Genomic DNA, 16,481 nt, shown 5'->3' with positions numbered 1-16,481 from the left:
CTGACCATTTCCTGCTAAACACTCCGACCCAGTCTTCATATGTCTTCCCGACCACTTCCTGCTAAACACTTCAACCCCGCCTTCATATGTCTTCCCGACCACTTCCTGCTAAACACTCCGACCCCGCCTTCATATGTCTTCTCAACCACTTCCTGCTAAACACTCCAACACCGCCTTCGTATGTCTTCCCAATCACTTCCTGCTAAACACTCCGACCCCGCCTTCATATGTCTTCCCGACCACTTCCTGCTAAACACTCCAACCCCGCCTTCATATGTCTTCCCAACCACTTCCTGCTAAACACTCCGACCCCGCCTTCATATGTGTTCTCAACCACTTCCTGCTAAACACTCCAACACCGCCTTCATATGTCTACCCCACCACTTCCTGCTAAACACTTCAACCCTGTCTTCATTTGTCTTCCCAACCACTTCCTGCTAAACACTCCAACCCTGTCTTCATATGTCTTCCCAACCACTTCCTGCTAAACACTCCAACACCGCCTTCATATGTCTTCCCAACCACTTCCTGCTAAACACTCCAACACCGCCTTCATATGTCTTCCCAACCACTTCCTGCTAAACACTCCAACACCGCCTTCATATGTCTTCCCAACCTCTTCCTGCTAAACACTCCAACACCGTCTTCATATGTCTTCCCAACCACTTCCTGCTAAACACTCCGACCCTGCCTTCATATGTCCTCCCCGACTACTTCCTGCTAAACACTCCGACCCTGCCTTCATATGTCTTCCCAACCACTTCCTGCTAAACACTCCGACCCTGCCTTCATATGTCCTCCCTGACTACTTCCTGCTAAACACTCCGACCCTGCCTTCATATGTCTTCCCAACTACTTCCTGCTAAACACTCTGACCCCGCATTCATATGGTTCCATTCTCGGCTCTTCCTCTTCAGTAAGCCAACACTGCTACTGCCTATAGAGCGCGCCCCCTAGTGGCTGCAGCTCTGGCGCTTTGAGTTTACCAGGAGAAAAGCGCAATATAAATGTTCCGTGTCTTGTCTTGTACGTCCAAATATAGAGTTATCCATAATTTACAAACAAATTCAACTTACAAACAATTCCCCGGAACAAAGTCTGTTTGTTAGTAGGGGACTATCTGTATATTCCAATGGACAGATGGATGTGATTTATGACAGTGCTACATGTCATGCAAGTATAGATCTGTTTATTTCAGGAACATGATATTTTTTCACATTTTATTGAGTAAGACCGTCGACTCCGTTTTTTTGCAAATTCAATCAGAATGTCATTTCCACAGTCCAAGAGATTTTATCTTTTTTTTAATATATTTTCACGTTTACTTAAAAAAAAGAAAGACACATCCCACGCATGAAGTTGGCAATAAAAAGGCACTTTGGATAGAAAGTTAATACTGCTTGTTGATTGGTTGCATTCAAGTGTCTGAGTGATACTTTCCATGTGTTTTCAGATACATAGAAAAATGAGAACATGAGAAACTGAAAAAAACCAAAAAGACGTGAGGCGAACCGATCCATGTAAGAAAAGAACCGCGGAGTGAGCAGACTCTCTCAACTCTATAAAGTTGAAATCTAATCAATTTGGTTCACCCAGAAAAAAAAAAGGGGGGAAAACAATTACAGTCGACCATCTCAGATTTGTCCAATCACAGAACAAGAACTTCAGAAAACGAGGAAGATGGACACTGCTTGATGCTGTAAAAGCTACGTTAAAATGGAACAGGAAGAGAAAAAAATGCAAATTGAAAATTGCACTTAAAAGAAAATTGCTAATGTTGGTTTGTGACTTCGTATAGCAGGATACAGATAGAAAAACAAAAGTGAAAAAAAAAAGTCAGAGCTCCACAGGTGCTTCGCAAAGCGACAGTCGTGAGTCTATTCCGCTGGGGCGGGGAGAGGGGACGTGCGGTGAATATATGAGATCCGAGACGTCCGAGGTAAGGTCTCATCGAGGTGGATTTTACAATACGTTGGCCCGGCAACACTGTATCCAATCTTTGGTTTTATTGTTGTTGTTTTTTGTTTTTTTCGTAGGCAGACCTTAATAACAGGACCTTAGAAAGACAGAAGAGAAAAAAAAATATACATATATATTGCATTTCATTGTCCGTTGAGTCCCTGCTCATTGAGTTCAGGAAAATTAGGGCACAGCTGGCTGGGGGGCGGTGAGACCACGCTCACGTCTTGCGTACAAAGCCTTTCTCTGAGCCAATGTCCACTGTGATGTTTGTATACAGAGGGAGGAGCTCCTTGGCCAGAAGATTGTACTGGAGAGCGTTCATGCCGTCTTGCCTCCACGTGCGGCGGGTTTTGGCCAACAAGTTGAACCTGCAATGAGAAGAGACGTGGTCAGGAAGTGGTATGTGTAGAGGACTTACAATCCAAGGTCCTCCAGCGGTAAACAAACCTAAACTGTTCCTTCTACTTCCCTTACACCAGGAACCTTTTTGTCTGAGAGAATCATAAATGCCACATATTTTAAAATGGAATTCCGCGAGAGCCATACAATATGTTTCAAACTGTGACAGTGCGCATGCGCAGCAGAGGGCTGTCCCTGTTGCCATGGTGATGTGTATACAGTTGATTGTACGGGCAGCGGAAGTGTCAGACATGTCTTCAGCTTCTGTGGGGTTTCAGCAACATCAGCAATTTCCCCGAGAGCCAGACAGGTGAAATACCGACTAACAGCTTGTACAATTAGCTAGCTGACTTGGGGGTTAAATCACTTTGTAGGATGAGATCCATGCACTTTGATTGGCCCATTAGGCTGCCTGTCACTTGACAGGCAGTCTATTGGGCCAAAGTGCAGGCATCTCGTTCTACAAAGTCACTGGACCTGACAGGGTTCCATAGTGGGACAATTGGAGCAGCCGGTAGTTTTGGGGGTAGCACGAGTAAGTTAGTAGTGCTACAGCATTAAGGTGCCTACTTTGAAAATGTTACTTGCGCTGCCACACTAAGCTGCGCTGCTTGAGCAGTGTAGCTTAGTGAATCAACCCCTACAGATTTCTCTGTGAGCCAGATGCATCCATCAGAAGAGCCACATCTGGCTCCCGAGCCATAGATTCCCTACCCCTGCCTTACACGATGCTCTGTACTTGAACAGAACCTGTAGTACTATGGCCCAGGGCCCTTAAAGGGCAACTAAAGAGAGAGGGACATGGAGGCTGCAATATTTATTTCCTTTTAAGCAATACCAGTTGCCTGGTAGTCCTGCTGATCCTCCGCCTCTAGTACTTTTAGCCATATACCCTGAACAAGCATGCAGCAGATCCTGTGTTTTTTGCATTATTGTCAGATCTGACAAGATTAGCTCCATGCTTGTTTCTGATGTCATTCAAACACTACTGCAGCCAAATAGACCAGCAGGGCTCCTACTGAGATTCTGAAGAGTGGTTACTTCCTGGTATCCAGAGAGCACAGAAAGGGTTAACCTACTGTGTTTACATATTAGTTCAGAATTCGGTAGACCGCTTGAAAGCTCAAATTACAGTAGCTCATTACTTTCCAAGAAGGGAGAATTAGGCTGTTGATAGGCTTTCTCTATAAACACACACAAGGTTTATTTCTCTGTGCTTTCCTTGTCTCCTGTGCAAGAGTTTAGGTCCGCCTTAATCTTTAATATGGATTATAATGCTCTGGGATCCAGATGGTCTCTACCTTCCTGCACTACAGTGAGGGGTGACCCTTTTAAACAATACCAGTAACTCAGCTGACCTGCTGATCCTCTGCCTCTAATACTTTTAGCCTCCTGCAGACTGAGCACCATGCCCCGCCTCCTGCAGACCGAGAGCCATGCCCCGCCTCCTGCAGACAGAGCCATTCCCCGCTGCCTGCAGTCCGAGAGCCATGTCCCGAGCCATTCCCCGCCTCCTGCAGTCCAAGAGCCATGTCCTGAGCCATTCCCCGCCTCCTGCAGACCGAGAGCCATGCCCCGCCTCCTGCAGACAGAGCCATTCCCCGCCTCCTGCAGTCCGAGAGCCATGTCCCGAGTCATTCCCCTCCTCCTGCAGACCGAGAGCCATGCCCCGCCTCCTGCAGTCCGAGAGCCATGCCCCGCCTCCTGCAGACAGAGCCATTCCCCGCCTCCTGCAGTCCGAGAGCCATGTCCCGAGTCATTCCCCGCCTCCTGCAGACCGAGAGCCATGTCCCGAGTCATTCCCCGCCTCCTGCAGACCGAGAGCCATGCCCCGCCTCCTGCAGTCCGAGAGCCATGCCCTGCTCTACATCCTGCCCGCTACATTACCAATCTGGCTGTGCCCACTGCAGGCTATGCCCGCTGTCACCTTTGGGCCTACACAAGTGCTACGTCAAAAAATAGCGCGTGGAAATTTGAGCCCCCAGGAATCAAGATGGTAGAATACTGGTAAATTTACAGATATTCTACCATTAAACTGTAAAAAACAACAGTAAAATATCGGTATTTATCGGTATTATTAAATTATTTTACTAAACGAAAACCTAAGCCTATTCTCATACTACACCTTCCCACTTCCGATGCCTAACCTTAAAGGACAACTGAAGTGAGAGGGATATGGAGGCTGCCATATTTATAACCTTTTAAGCAATACCAGTTACCTGGCAGCCCTGCTGACCCTCTGCCTCTAATACTTTTAGCCATAGCCCCTGAACAAGCATGCAGCAGATCAGGTGTTTCTGGCATTATTGCCAGATCTGACAAGATTAGCTACATGCTTGATTCTGGTGTGATTCAGACATTACTGCAGTCAAATTAATCAGCAGGGTTGCCAGGCAACTGGTATTGTTTAACAGGAAATAAATATGGCAGCCTCCATATCCCTCTCACTTCAGTTGTCCTTTAACCATCCCTGCAAACCCGACGCATATGGCTAACTTAACCCTTCCTCCCCCATGGCTAACCTTAACCATCGATGCCGCCCCCACACATGGCCAACTCCCCCCATGGATAGCCTTCACCGTCCCCGCAAACTTCTATACAGTCTGCGATAATTCTGGGCAGGTGGATGCATTCCCTCATATAGGCTATGGGGATAATGCATCTGCCCCAGCCAGACCATGGAGTGGACACTACACCGTCCTCCCGCTGGCAGCACATGCTCCGGCTACAAGTGTGAACACAGCCTGACACCCGGCGGTAAGCACTGCCCAGAATCTCTGAAGCTCTGTTTGATACATCAGCGCTAATAATGTCAGCCTCAGCCCGGCTATTTATAGACTAATAGAGCTGTAACTGCAGGTTCTGTTCTTAGAACGGCATTTCTCCCCAAGGACTGTCACCATGAGGATCCGAGGATTCTGGGAAATCTGTATCCAGCTGGGTGTCACAGAAGTGTGTCCAGAACTCACAACTTTCATGGCAGTTCTGACGCTCTTGTGTAATGAACTGCAGACACAAGCACTCAGTCACTGACATCTGAGCCATGTTCTATCAGTATTCTATTACCATCAAATGCCTAATGCAAGCACCCGATATTCTCCCCAACTTTATTGCAGTGTTAACATGGCAAAAAAGGACACATGCACACACACGTCCTATTCTCAGCCTTTACACTATTAGCATGGAGTTTGTATGGTGTCCCCATGTTTACTCCTGCTTCCTCATACTTCCCGGTAAGATGCTGACGATCAGGGCCGAGGCAGAGGCTAGAGAGGCTCCAGCCTCAGGGCGCAGTGTAACAGGGGGCAGGGCCGCACAGAGGCGAGAGAGGCTCCAGCCTCAGGGCACTGTGTAGCAAGGGGCAGGGCCGAGGCAGAGGCGAGAGAGCAGCCAGCCTCAGGGTGTAGTGTAGCAGGGGGCAGGGCCGCACAGAGGCGAGAGAGGCTCCAGCCTCAGGGCACAGTGTAACAGGGGGCAGGGCCGCACAGAGGCGAGAGAGGCTCCAGCCTCAGGGCGCAGTGTAGCAGGGCCGAGGCAGAGGCGAGAGAGGCTCCAGCCTCAGTGCGCAGTGTAACAGGGGGCAGGGCCGCACAGAGGCGAGAGAGGCTCCAGCCTCAGGGCGCAGTGTAGCAGGGGGCAGGGCAGAGGCGAGAGAGGCTCCAGCCTCAGGGTGTAGTATAGCAGGGGGCAGGGCAGGGCCGAGGCGAGAGAGGCTCCAGCCTCAGGGTGCAGTGTAGGAGGGGACGCAGGGCGGGGCAGAGGCGAGAGAGGCTCCAGCCTCAGGGCGCAGTGTAACAAGGGGCAGGGCCGCACAGAGGTGAGAGAGGCTCCAGCTTCAGGGCGCAGTTTAGCAGGGCCGAGGCAGAGACGAGAGAGGCTCCAGCCTCAGTGCGCAGTGTAACAAGGGGCAGGGCCGCACAGAGGTGAGAGAGGCTCCAGCTTCAGGGCGCTGTGTAGCACGGCCGGGGCGAGAGAGGCTCCAGCCTCAGGGCGCAGTGTAGCAGGGGGCAGGGCTGAGACGAGAGAGGCTCCAGCCTCAGGGCACAGTGTAGGAGGGGACGCAGGGCGGGGCAGAGGCGAGAGAGGCTCCAGCCTCAGGGTGTAGTGTAGCAGGGGCACAGGGCCAGGCTGAGGCCGAGAGGCTCCAGCCTCAGGGCACTGTGTAGCAAGGGGCAGGGCCGAGGCAGTGGCGAGAGAGCATCCAGCCTCAGGGTGTAGTGTAGCAGGGGCACAGGGCCGGGCCTAGGCAGAGAGGCTCCAGCCTCAGGGCGCAGAGTCGGAGGGGGCACACAACTCACTCAGCTATCATTCTCCTATTGGAGGGATGGAGGGGTGCACTTTGGTGTCTCAGCCTTTGGTGCTGGTGGACCTTGTCCCGGCTCTGCTGACGATTTAAAGAGTACCCGAGACGAGAAAAATAAAAAAATTACACATACCTGGGGATTCCTGCAGACTGATCAGTCCCTCGTTGTCTTCCCACCCCACCTGGATCCTCCACTAGGTAGCCCGGTAGCTCTGCCAGTCGGTGCAAGCGCGATCTGGCCACTCGCGCTCCCCCGTTTCACCCCCGTAGCCTGTGCAGTAGTACTGCGCAGAACTCTCCTGGCGATGTGGCGTGCCTGTGGGAGGGGCCTGGCCACGCATGTGCAGTATGCCTCGACTATACCGTGACTGGCATAGTTACTGGGCCACCTAGTGGAGGATCCAGGTGGAGTGGGAAGACAGCGAGGAACTGATCAGTCTGAAGGGGCCTGGAGGAAGCCCAAGGTATCATTATTATTTTTATTTTTTTTGTATTTTACTTGTCTTAGGTTTTCTTTAAAGTGTAACTGTCGGGCATAAAATCAAAAATTAATTATTTATTTGTATCTGGTAAACAAGTAATGAGGATGCTAACCAGGCAATCCAACAGTTAAAATCTCTATTACTTTTCTTGTTTATAAATGATCATTCCCCAGCTTACCTGACTCTTATTTGGTAGGTTGCTGCACAAAGGAAGTTGCAGGGCATGCTGGGTTGTCTTTTTTTGCTTCTTTATTTCCCCTCAGACTTAACTAATGTACAGAAGCAAAAAAGGACAACCCAGAATGCCCTGCAACTTCCTTTGTGCGGCAACCTACCAAATAAGAGTCAGGTAAGCTGGGGAATGATCATTTAGAAACAAGAAAAGTAATAGAGATTTTAACTTTTGGATTGCCTGGTTAGCATCCTTATTACTTGTTTACCAGATAAAAATAAAGAATTGATTTTTGATTTTATGTCCGACAGTTACGCTTTAAAGAGGCCCTGTAGTGACATATAGTAGAATGCTGTAAATTATAAAGGATACGCACTTTGACGGTAATTTTCCTGGTTTAGCATCAGAAACAATTGATCTACTGTATATATTGGTCTGTAGTACTGCCCTCCCAGTGATGCTTAGCCTAGGCTGTTTAGCTATGCAGAATTCTCCTAGAGAAATCTGGTAGACCAGGTATTTTTTGTACTGGCTTCAAAACATTCAGTGAATAAACTTTCCGCAGAGATTTATGTAATTGTCACTACAGTACCTCTATATGTAGCGCCATCACAAAACTGACCGAAGAGTATGATAGGATTAGGCAGTGGTGTAGCTAAGGAGTTGTGGGCCCCGATGCAAGTTTTACAATGGGGCCCCCCAAGCACTCTATACATAACAATTGACACGGCACACCAATACTTGCCAATGGCAACTACAGTGTCAGAGGTGCAAGAAGGGAATGGGAAGCACCTTGTTACTGATTACCCCCAAGCACTCTATACATAGCAATCCCTGCCAATGGCAACTACAGTGTCAGAGGAGCAAGAAGGGGATGGGGAACAGCTTGTTACTGATTACCCCCAAGTACTCTATACATAGCAATCCCTGCCAATGGCAACTACAGTGTCAGAGGTGCAAGAAGGGGATGGGGAACAGCTTGTTACTGATTACCCCCAAGCACTCTATACATAGCAATCCCTGCCAATGGCAACTACAGTGTCAGAGGTGCAAGAAGGGGATGGGGAACAGCTTGTTACTGATTACCCCCAAGCACTCTATACATAGCAATCCCTGCCAATGGCAACTACAGTGTCAGAGGTACAAGAAGGGGATGGAGAGCAGCTTGTTACTGATTACCCCCAAGTACTCTATACATAGCAATCCCTGCCAATGGCAACTACAGTGTCAGAGGTGCAAGAAGGGGATGGGGAACAGCTTGTTACTGATTACCCCCAAGCACTCTATACATAGCAATCCCTGCCAATGGCAACTACAGTGTCAGAGGTGCAAGAAGGGGATGGGGAACAGCTTGTTACTGATTACCCCCAAGCACTCTATACATAGCAATCCCTGCCAATGGCCACTACAGTGTCAGAGATGCAAGAAGGGGATGGGGAGCAGCTTGTTACTGATTACCCCCCAGCACTCTATACATAGCAATCCCTGCCAATGGCAACTACAGTGTCAGAGGAGCAAGAAGGGGATGGGGAACAGCTTGTTACTGATTACCCCCAAGCACTCTATACATAGCAATCCCTGCCAATGGCCACTACAGTGTCAGAGATGCAAGAAGGGGATGGGGAACAGCTTGTTACTGATTACCCCCAAGCACTCTATACATAGCAATCCCTGCCAATGGCAACTACAGTGTCAGAGGTGCAAGAAGGGGATGGGGAACAGCTTGTTACTGATTACCCCCAAGCACTCTATACATAGCAATCCCTGCCAATGGCCACTACAGTGTCAGAGATGCAAGAAGGGGATGGGGAGCAGCTTGTTACTGATTACCCCCAAGCACTCTATACATAGCAATCCCTGCCAATGGCAACTACAGTGTCAGAGGTGCAAGAAGGGGATGGGGAGCAGCTAGTTACTGATTACCCCCCAAGCACTCTATACATAGCAATCCCTGCCAATGGCAACTACAGTGTCAGAGGTGCAAGAAGGGGATGGGGAACAGCTTGTTACTGATTACCCCCAAGCACTCTATACATAGCAATCCCTGCCAATGGCAACTACAGTGTCAGAGGTACAAGAAGGGGATGGGGAGCAGCTTGTTACTGATTACCCCCAAGCACTCTATACATAGCAATCCCTGCCAATGGCAACTACAGTGTCAGAGGTGCAAGAAGGGGATGGGGAACAGCTTGTTACTGATTACCCCCAAGCACTCTATACATAGCAATCCCTGCCAATGGCAACTACAGTGTCAGAGGTGCAAGAAGGGGATGGGAAGCAGCTTGTTACTGATTACCCCCAAGCACTCTATACATAGCAATCCCTGTCAATGGCAACTACAGTGTCAGAGGTGCAAGAAGGGGATGGGGAGCAGTTTGTTACTGATTACCACTATTCAAAGTATCTATAGAAGTGATTATTATGAGCACAGGACCAATAGAGAGCCAATACTGTAGTTGAGGGAGGGCCCTACAGGGCCTCTCTGGCCCAAGGGCCCGATCAGGTCGCTACCTCTGCAACCCCTATTGCTACGCCCCTGGGATTAGATTGTGAGCTCCTCTGAAGACAGTCAGTAACATGACTATGTACCCTGTTAAGTGCTGCAGAAGATGATGGTGCTATATAAATACATAATAATAATATGGTAGGACATTAGATTATGACTATAGTAGGATTCGATTGTAAGCTCCTCTGGACAGTCAGCGAAATGATTATGTATTCTGTAACATGCTGCAGAAGATGATGCTATATATTAATAATAGTATGGTAGGACATTAGACTATGGTAGGGATTAGATTGTGAGCTCCACTGAGGACAGTCAGTGACATGACTATGTACTCTGTAATGTGCTGCAGAAGATGTCAGTGCTATATAAATACATAATAATAATATGGTGGGACATTAGACTATGACTATGGTAGGATTAGAGTGTGAGCTCCTCTGAGGACAGTCAGTGACATGACTATGTAGTCTGTATAGTGCTGCAGAAGATGTCAGTGCTATATAAATACATAATAATAATATTCTGGGACATTAGACTATGACTATGGTAGGATTAGAGTGTGAGCTCCACTGAGGACAGTCAGTGACATGACTATGTACTCTGTAATGTGCTGCAGAAGATGTCAGTGCTATATAACTACATAATAATAATAATATGGTAGGACATTACACTATGACTATGGTAGGATTACAGTGTGATCTCCTCTGAGGACAGTCAGTGACATACTCTGTAATGGAACTGAATAGGGGAGAGAGAACACAGATACCAGGGAACTCTATAAAGGAGGGAGGTGGCCAGTAGACATGGAGGTTGGCCTGTGACTTGGTCCCAACGGTCAATTTCTAGTCCACTTTGTACTTGAGTTTGACACCCCTGCCTTCTATAATAATGTCATAAACCAAAAACCCTCTGTAAGGGCTCGTTTCCACTAGGGGTGATCCACACGCAAATTCAGACGGGATATTCACTTTCACGGGAAAAGGAAACTTAGTGCCGACTGCTTTGTCCGGACGATGCACTGAATTCCCAGAGGCTAGAGGGCTTCAGATGAGTACCGGCATCAGCACACGTGTCGGCGTCCGTCTCAGAGGAGGGGTTTGGCGGCACAAGTGGAAACGGGGCCTAAATGTTACAAGAACAAATGGAGCGGTGACCTCAAAAGTGTTGGCGTGATAAAGCCCATGGCTCCTTCTATTCTTAGTGCCTGCTCAGAAATGGGTTGCGGGGAGGGGCTGGAACTCACAAGCCTCTGAGGCTGCATACTTCACATATCAGTGATCAGGCGAGAGGTGCAAGGAGAGGAACAAGGAGACCAGGCCTCCCACTGGACCAGAACGTGACATTAATAGCTTCGCGGAAGAGTGCCGAGAATAACCAGAAGAGCGATACTCTCTCCAGTTCGAGACACTTCATCACCGCCCTCCGGGGGGATCCATAACGCGAGGGCTGAGGAACACTGGGCTTAAAGAGGAACTCTCGTAAAAATAATGTAATAAAAAAAGTGCTTTATTTTTACAATAATTACGTATAAATGATTTAGTCAGTGTTTGCCCATTGTACAAGCTTTCCTTGCCCTGATTTACATTCTGACATTTATCACATGGTGACATTTTTACTGCTGGCAGGTGATGTAGCTGCTGCATGCTTTTTTTGGCAGTTGGAAACAGATGTAAACAGCTATTTCCCACAATGCAAAAAGGTTCACAGACAGGAAACTGCCAGGAGTACCACGGTCCTCAGAGTTTCACGTGGGAGGGGTTTCACCACAATATCAGTCATACAGCGCCCCCTGATGGTCTGTTTGGGAAAAGGAATAGATTTCTCATGGGAAAGGGGGTATCAGCTACTGATTGGGATGAAGTTCAATTCTTGGTCACGGTTTCTCTTTAAAAGACCACTATCACCAAAAAGTAGGCAGTTAATATCTGACAGAACCGACAGGATTTGGGCCAGTCCATCTCCTCATGGGGGTTTCTCATGGTTTCTTTGTTTTTGTTTTCAACAGCATTTCCTGAACTGCCGTTGCAAAGTCAAACTGACAAAATAGTGTGCAAGTGCTTATAGAGGTTGGCTGGTATCTTACTATTTTGGCAGTTAAACTGCTGTTTCCTTTAAAGGGAACCTGTACTGAGTAAAATTATTTAAAATAAACACATGAGGTAACTTCAAATAAACATTAAATAGTTACCTTGCCATCAGTTCCTCTCAGAAGCTCACCATTTTCTTCAGACAATGATCCCTTCCAGTTCTGACAACATTTTGTCAGAACTGAAATATATCAGTTGCAGTCAGTTATATATCTGTTGCTGTCAGTTACAGCTGAGAGGAGAACTGATGTGTCCATGTTTCCCTATGGCTCAAGTGGGCAATATTACAGTTTAACTGTGTGCTGACCAGGAATCGGTTATGAGGTAATGGCCATTTTCAAAATGGAGGACGGAGAATTCCCTTGATCACAGTGGACAAATGAGACGCAGGAGAGGAGAAAGAGATTGAGGAGTAGACTACACAGCAGGTAAGTATGACTTGTGTATGGTTATTTTGACTTTTAATTTTCAGTACAGGTTTTCTTTAAAGCGGATCCGAGATGTAACACTAACTATAACAAGTAACTTGTCTATATATCTTATCTAAAGTTTAGATAGTTTAAACAGCATATCTAGCTGCAAAAGTTTAAAAAGTGTATGAATATTTATTCCTGTGATACAATGGGGGCAGCCATGTTCTTTTTGTCATATTGTCACAGGCTAAGAGCTGGAGATAGTATCAGATTTCTTGTGTGTAAATTCAGTCCCCTCTCCTCCTCCCTCCTCCCCTCTGCCTTTGAAATCAATGGCTAGTAACACCTCCCCCTCCTCCTGCCCAGACTGAACTCCTGTAAGCCCTTGCTACTGTCTGAAAGTGCCTTGGCACTCTGAGGGCTGTGGGCGTGGCTTATTTAGTTTATAGGGAATTAAACTACTAAAACAAAAACAAAAAAGTATTTGGCTTGAGGAATGCCCTGTAAACTATAGGAAAGGGACACAATTATGCAATGAGTAAAAGTTCATCTCGGATCCAGAATTCAAGGTGAAGCAGCAATCTGACTGATGCACATATATATAGTGCACTGATAAATATGGACAGGATTGTACTACAAGTCTCCCTGGACTTAAAGCTAAACTACACGTGTTACATGCAAAGTGGAGGTTAGCTGTCCGCTAAGTCCGCCGGCGGCTACTTCCGGTTTTGCAGTCACCAGCCGTCAGGCTGTGAACGCGAGTGATTCTCTGAGTTCCCAGCTACAATAGCACCCCCTATACTGCTATTGCGGCCTTCCTTGCCGCAATAGCAGTATAGGGGGCGATATTGTGGCAGGGAACGCGAAGAATCACTCGCGTTCCCAGCCTGACAGCTGGTGACAGCAAAACCGGAAGTAGCCACCGGTGGGGACAGGAGCATCGGGGGGACACGGCGAGGGCACCGATCAGCTGCAGGGGGCTGAGGAAAGCCCCAGGTGAGTAAAACTCATTTTTTTATAGACTTAAGGTTCACTTTAAAGCAAAACTGTTTACATTCTGAAATGTATGACTGGTGGTGAGATCTTTAGTTCTGCCAGGTCAAACCGGTACACTTTAAGTGAAAACAAATTGAAGACAAACAATTGTTTCGATCTTCCTACTCTTAAGAATGGCTTTTAGATACCCCACCGTTTTATGTTATGCTTAAAAACTTTTTAAAAAAGCAGATGTATTGTTTTGTCTCAGCTCAATGTAACAGTCAGTCTGTGTCTCAGAGTGCTCTATGAACTATTAACCTGTTTTTTATTTCCTGGCAGAGAACTGGCTTTCCTAGAGCCAAGTATTTTATGGCTGGAATTCCTTATCAGTAGCCTGGGTCCACACTTGAGATAAACTGTCAGTTGAATAGCTGAATATTAACTTTTTCAGGCAGAGTAAAGGTGCGTACACACGCACTACGGCCGCCAACGACGGGTCTGTAAGACCCTCCCGCTGGGTGGACTCTCAGGTGACAGTATGCGCGTGTGTACGCCCTGTCGGCGGACTGATAAGGCTGCTTCTGAACGATCCGCTGAGCAGCCGCCAGTTAAAGTAACAGCAGGGAGGGGGGTGGGGGGCTTGGGGTAGCAGGCAAGAGGACTGTCCTGCAGCCCAACTGCAAACGTCCCACGGACCAGCAGTGGGCCGCGGACCACAGGTTGGGGACCTCTATAGGACCCAGAGTCTCCTTCTACTTAGGCAAGTATCTGGGTTTTTTACATTTTCTTTCAGGCTCACTTTAAAGCGGGATTGTCACCAAAAAATTCAAATTTCACCAGCAACTGGTCTGAGTGTATTAAGTGATAAAGATGCTAATCCTGCATTCAAAACTTTTTCTGCTGTTATGATTTGGAGTTATCACATACTTAACCACTTAAGGACCGCAGTCTTTTCACCCTTAAGGACCAGAGCCTTTTTTCCATTCAGACCACTGCAGCTTAAATGGTTTATTGCTCAGTCATACAAGCTACCATCTAAATGAATTTTACCTCCTTTTCTTGTCACTAATACAGCTTTCTTTTGGTGCTATTTGATTGGTGCTGCGATTTTTACTTTTTATTCTATTCATCAAAAAAGACATGAATTTTGGCAAAAAAATGATTTTTTTAACTTTCTGTGCTGACATTTTTCAAATAAAGTAAAATTTCTGTATACATGCAGCGCGAAAAATGTGGACAAACATGTTTTTGATTAAAAAAAACCCATTCAGTGTATATTTATTGGTTTGGGTAAAAGTTATAGCGTTTACAAACTATGGTGCAAAAATTGAATTTTCCCATTTTGAAGCATCTCTCTCATTTCTGAGCACCTGTCAGGTTTCATGAGGTGCTAGAATTCCAGGATAGTATAAATACCCCCCAAATGACCCCATTTTGGAAAGAAGACACCCCAAAGTATTCACTAAGAGGCATGGTGAGTTCATAGAAGATTTTATCTTTTGTCACAAGTTAGCGGAAAATGACACTTTGTGACAAAAAAAATAAATAAAAAAAAGTTTCCATTTCTGCTATCTGGTGACAAAAAAAAATGAAATCTGCCACGGACTCACCATGCCCCTCTCTGAATACCTTGAAGTGTCTAGTTTCCAAAATGGGGTCATTTGTGGGGTGTGTTTATTGTCCTGGCATTTTGGGGGGTGCTAAATTGTAAGCACCCCTGTAAAGCCTAAAGGTGCTCATAGGACTTTGGGCCCCTTAGCGCACCTAGGCTGCAAAAGAAATGTCACACATGTGGTATCGCCTTACTCAGGAGAAATAGTATAATGTGTTTTGGGGTGTATTTTTACACATACCCATGATGGGTGGGAGAAATATCTCTGTAAATGAGATTTCTTTTGATTTTTTTACACACAATTGTCCATTTACAGAGATATTTCTCCCACCCAGCATGGGTATGTGTAAAAATACACCCCAAAACACATTATACTACTTCTCCTGAGTACGGCGATACCACATGTGTGACACTTTTTTGCACCCTAACTGCGCTAAGGGGCCCAAAGTCCTATGAGTACCTTTAGGATTTCACAGGTCATTTTGAGGCATTTATTTTCTAGACTACTCCTCACGGTTTAGGGCCCCTAAAATGCCAGGACAGTATAGGAACCCTACAAGTGACCCCATTTTAGAAAGAAGACACCCCAAGGTATTCCGTTAGTAGTATGGGGAGTTCATAGAAGATTTCATTTTTTTTTCACAAGTTAGCGGAAATTGATTTTTATTGTTTTTTTCACAAAGTGTCATTTTCCACTAACTTGTGACAAAAAATAAAATCTTCTATGAATTCCCCATACACCTAATTGAATACCTTGGGGTGTCTTTTTTCTAAAATGGGGTCACTTGTGGGGTTCCTATAATGCCCTGGCATTTTAGGGGCCCTAAACCGTGAGGAGTAGTCTAGAAACCAAATGCCTCAAAATGACCTGTGAAATTCTAAAGGTACTCATAGGACGTTGGGCCTCTTAGCGCACCTAGGTTGCAAAAAAGTGTCACACATGTGGTATCGCCGTACTCAGGAGAAGTAGTATAATGTGTTTTGGGGTGTATTTTTACACATACCCATGCTGGGTGGGAGAAATATCTCTGTAAATTAAAATGTTTTGATTTTTTTTACACACAATTGTCCCTTTACAGAGAGATTTCTCCCACCCAGCATGGGTATGTGTAAAAATACACCCCAAAACACATTATACTACTTCTCCTGAGTACGGCGATATCACATGTGTGACACTTTTTTGCAGCCTAGGTGCGCTATGGGGCCCAACGTCCTATTCACAGGTAATTTTGAGGCATTTGGTTTCTAGACTACTCCTCACGGTTTAGGGCCCCTAAAATGCCAGGGCAGTATAGAAACCCCACAAGTGACCCCATTTTAGAAAGAAGACACCCCAAGGTATTCCGTTAGGTGTATGGTGAGTTCATAGAAGATTTTATTTTTTGTCACAAGTTAGTGGAAAATGACACTTTGTGAAAAAAAACAATACAAATCAATTTCCGCTAACTTTTGACAAAAAATAAAATCTTCTATGAACTCGTCATACACCTAACGGAATACCTTGGGGTGTCTTCTTTCTAAAATGGGGTCACTTGTGGGGTTCCTATACTGCCCTGGCATTTTAGGGGCC

General features: G+C 46.5%; 1 protein-coding gene across 3 annotated transcripts in view; it reads right to left on the bottom strand.

Moving 5' to 3' along the window:
* Positions 1–1,172: 1,172 nt before the first annotated feature.
* Positions 1,173–16,481, bottom strand: part of LOC137521970 (beta-1,4-galactosyltransferase 3-like) — a 263,991-nt gene continuing 248,682 nt past the window's right edge. For all 3 annotated transcript variants that reach the window (XM_068241947.1, XM_068241949.1, XM_068241948.1), the window contains exon 7: positions 1,173–2,330. In XM_068241947.1, coding sequence (XP_068098048.1) covers positions 2,180–2,330 — 151 coding nt within the window. In that variant the 3' untranslated portion in view covers positions 1,173–2,179. The remainder of the gene's footprint in view (positions 2,331–16,481) is intronic.

Source organism: Hyperolius riggenbachi, chromosome 6, assembly GCF_040937935.1.
Source record: "Hyperolius riggenbachi isolate aHypRig1 chromosome 6, aHypRig1.pri, whole genome shotgun sequence".
NCBI classification, from domain to species: Eukaryota; Metazoa; Chordata; class Amphibia; order Anura; family Hyperoliidae; genus Hyperolius; species Hyperolius riggenbachi.
Note: the sequence above shows the minus strand (reverse complement) of the source record. Positions and strands in the feature narration are given on the sequence as shown.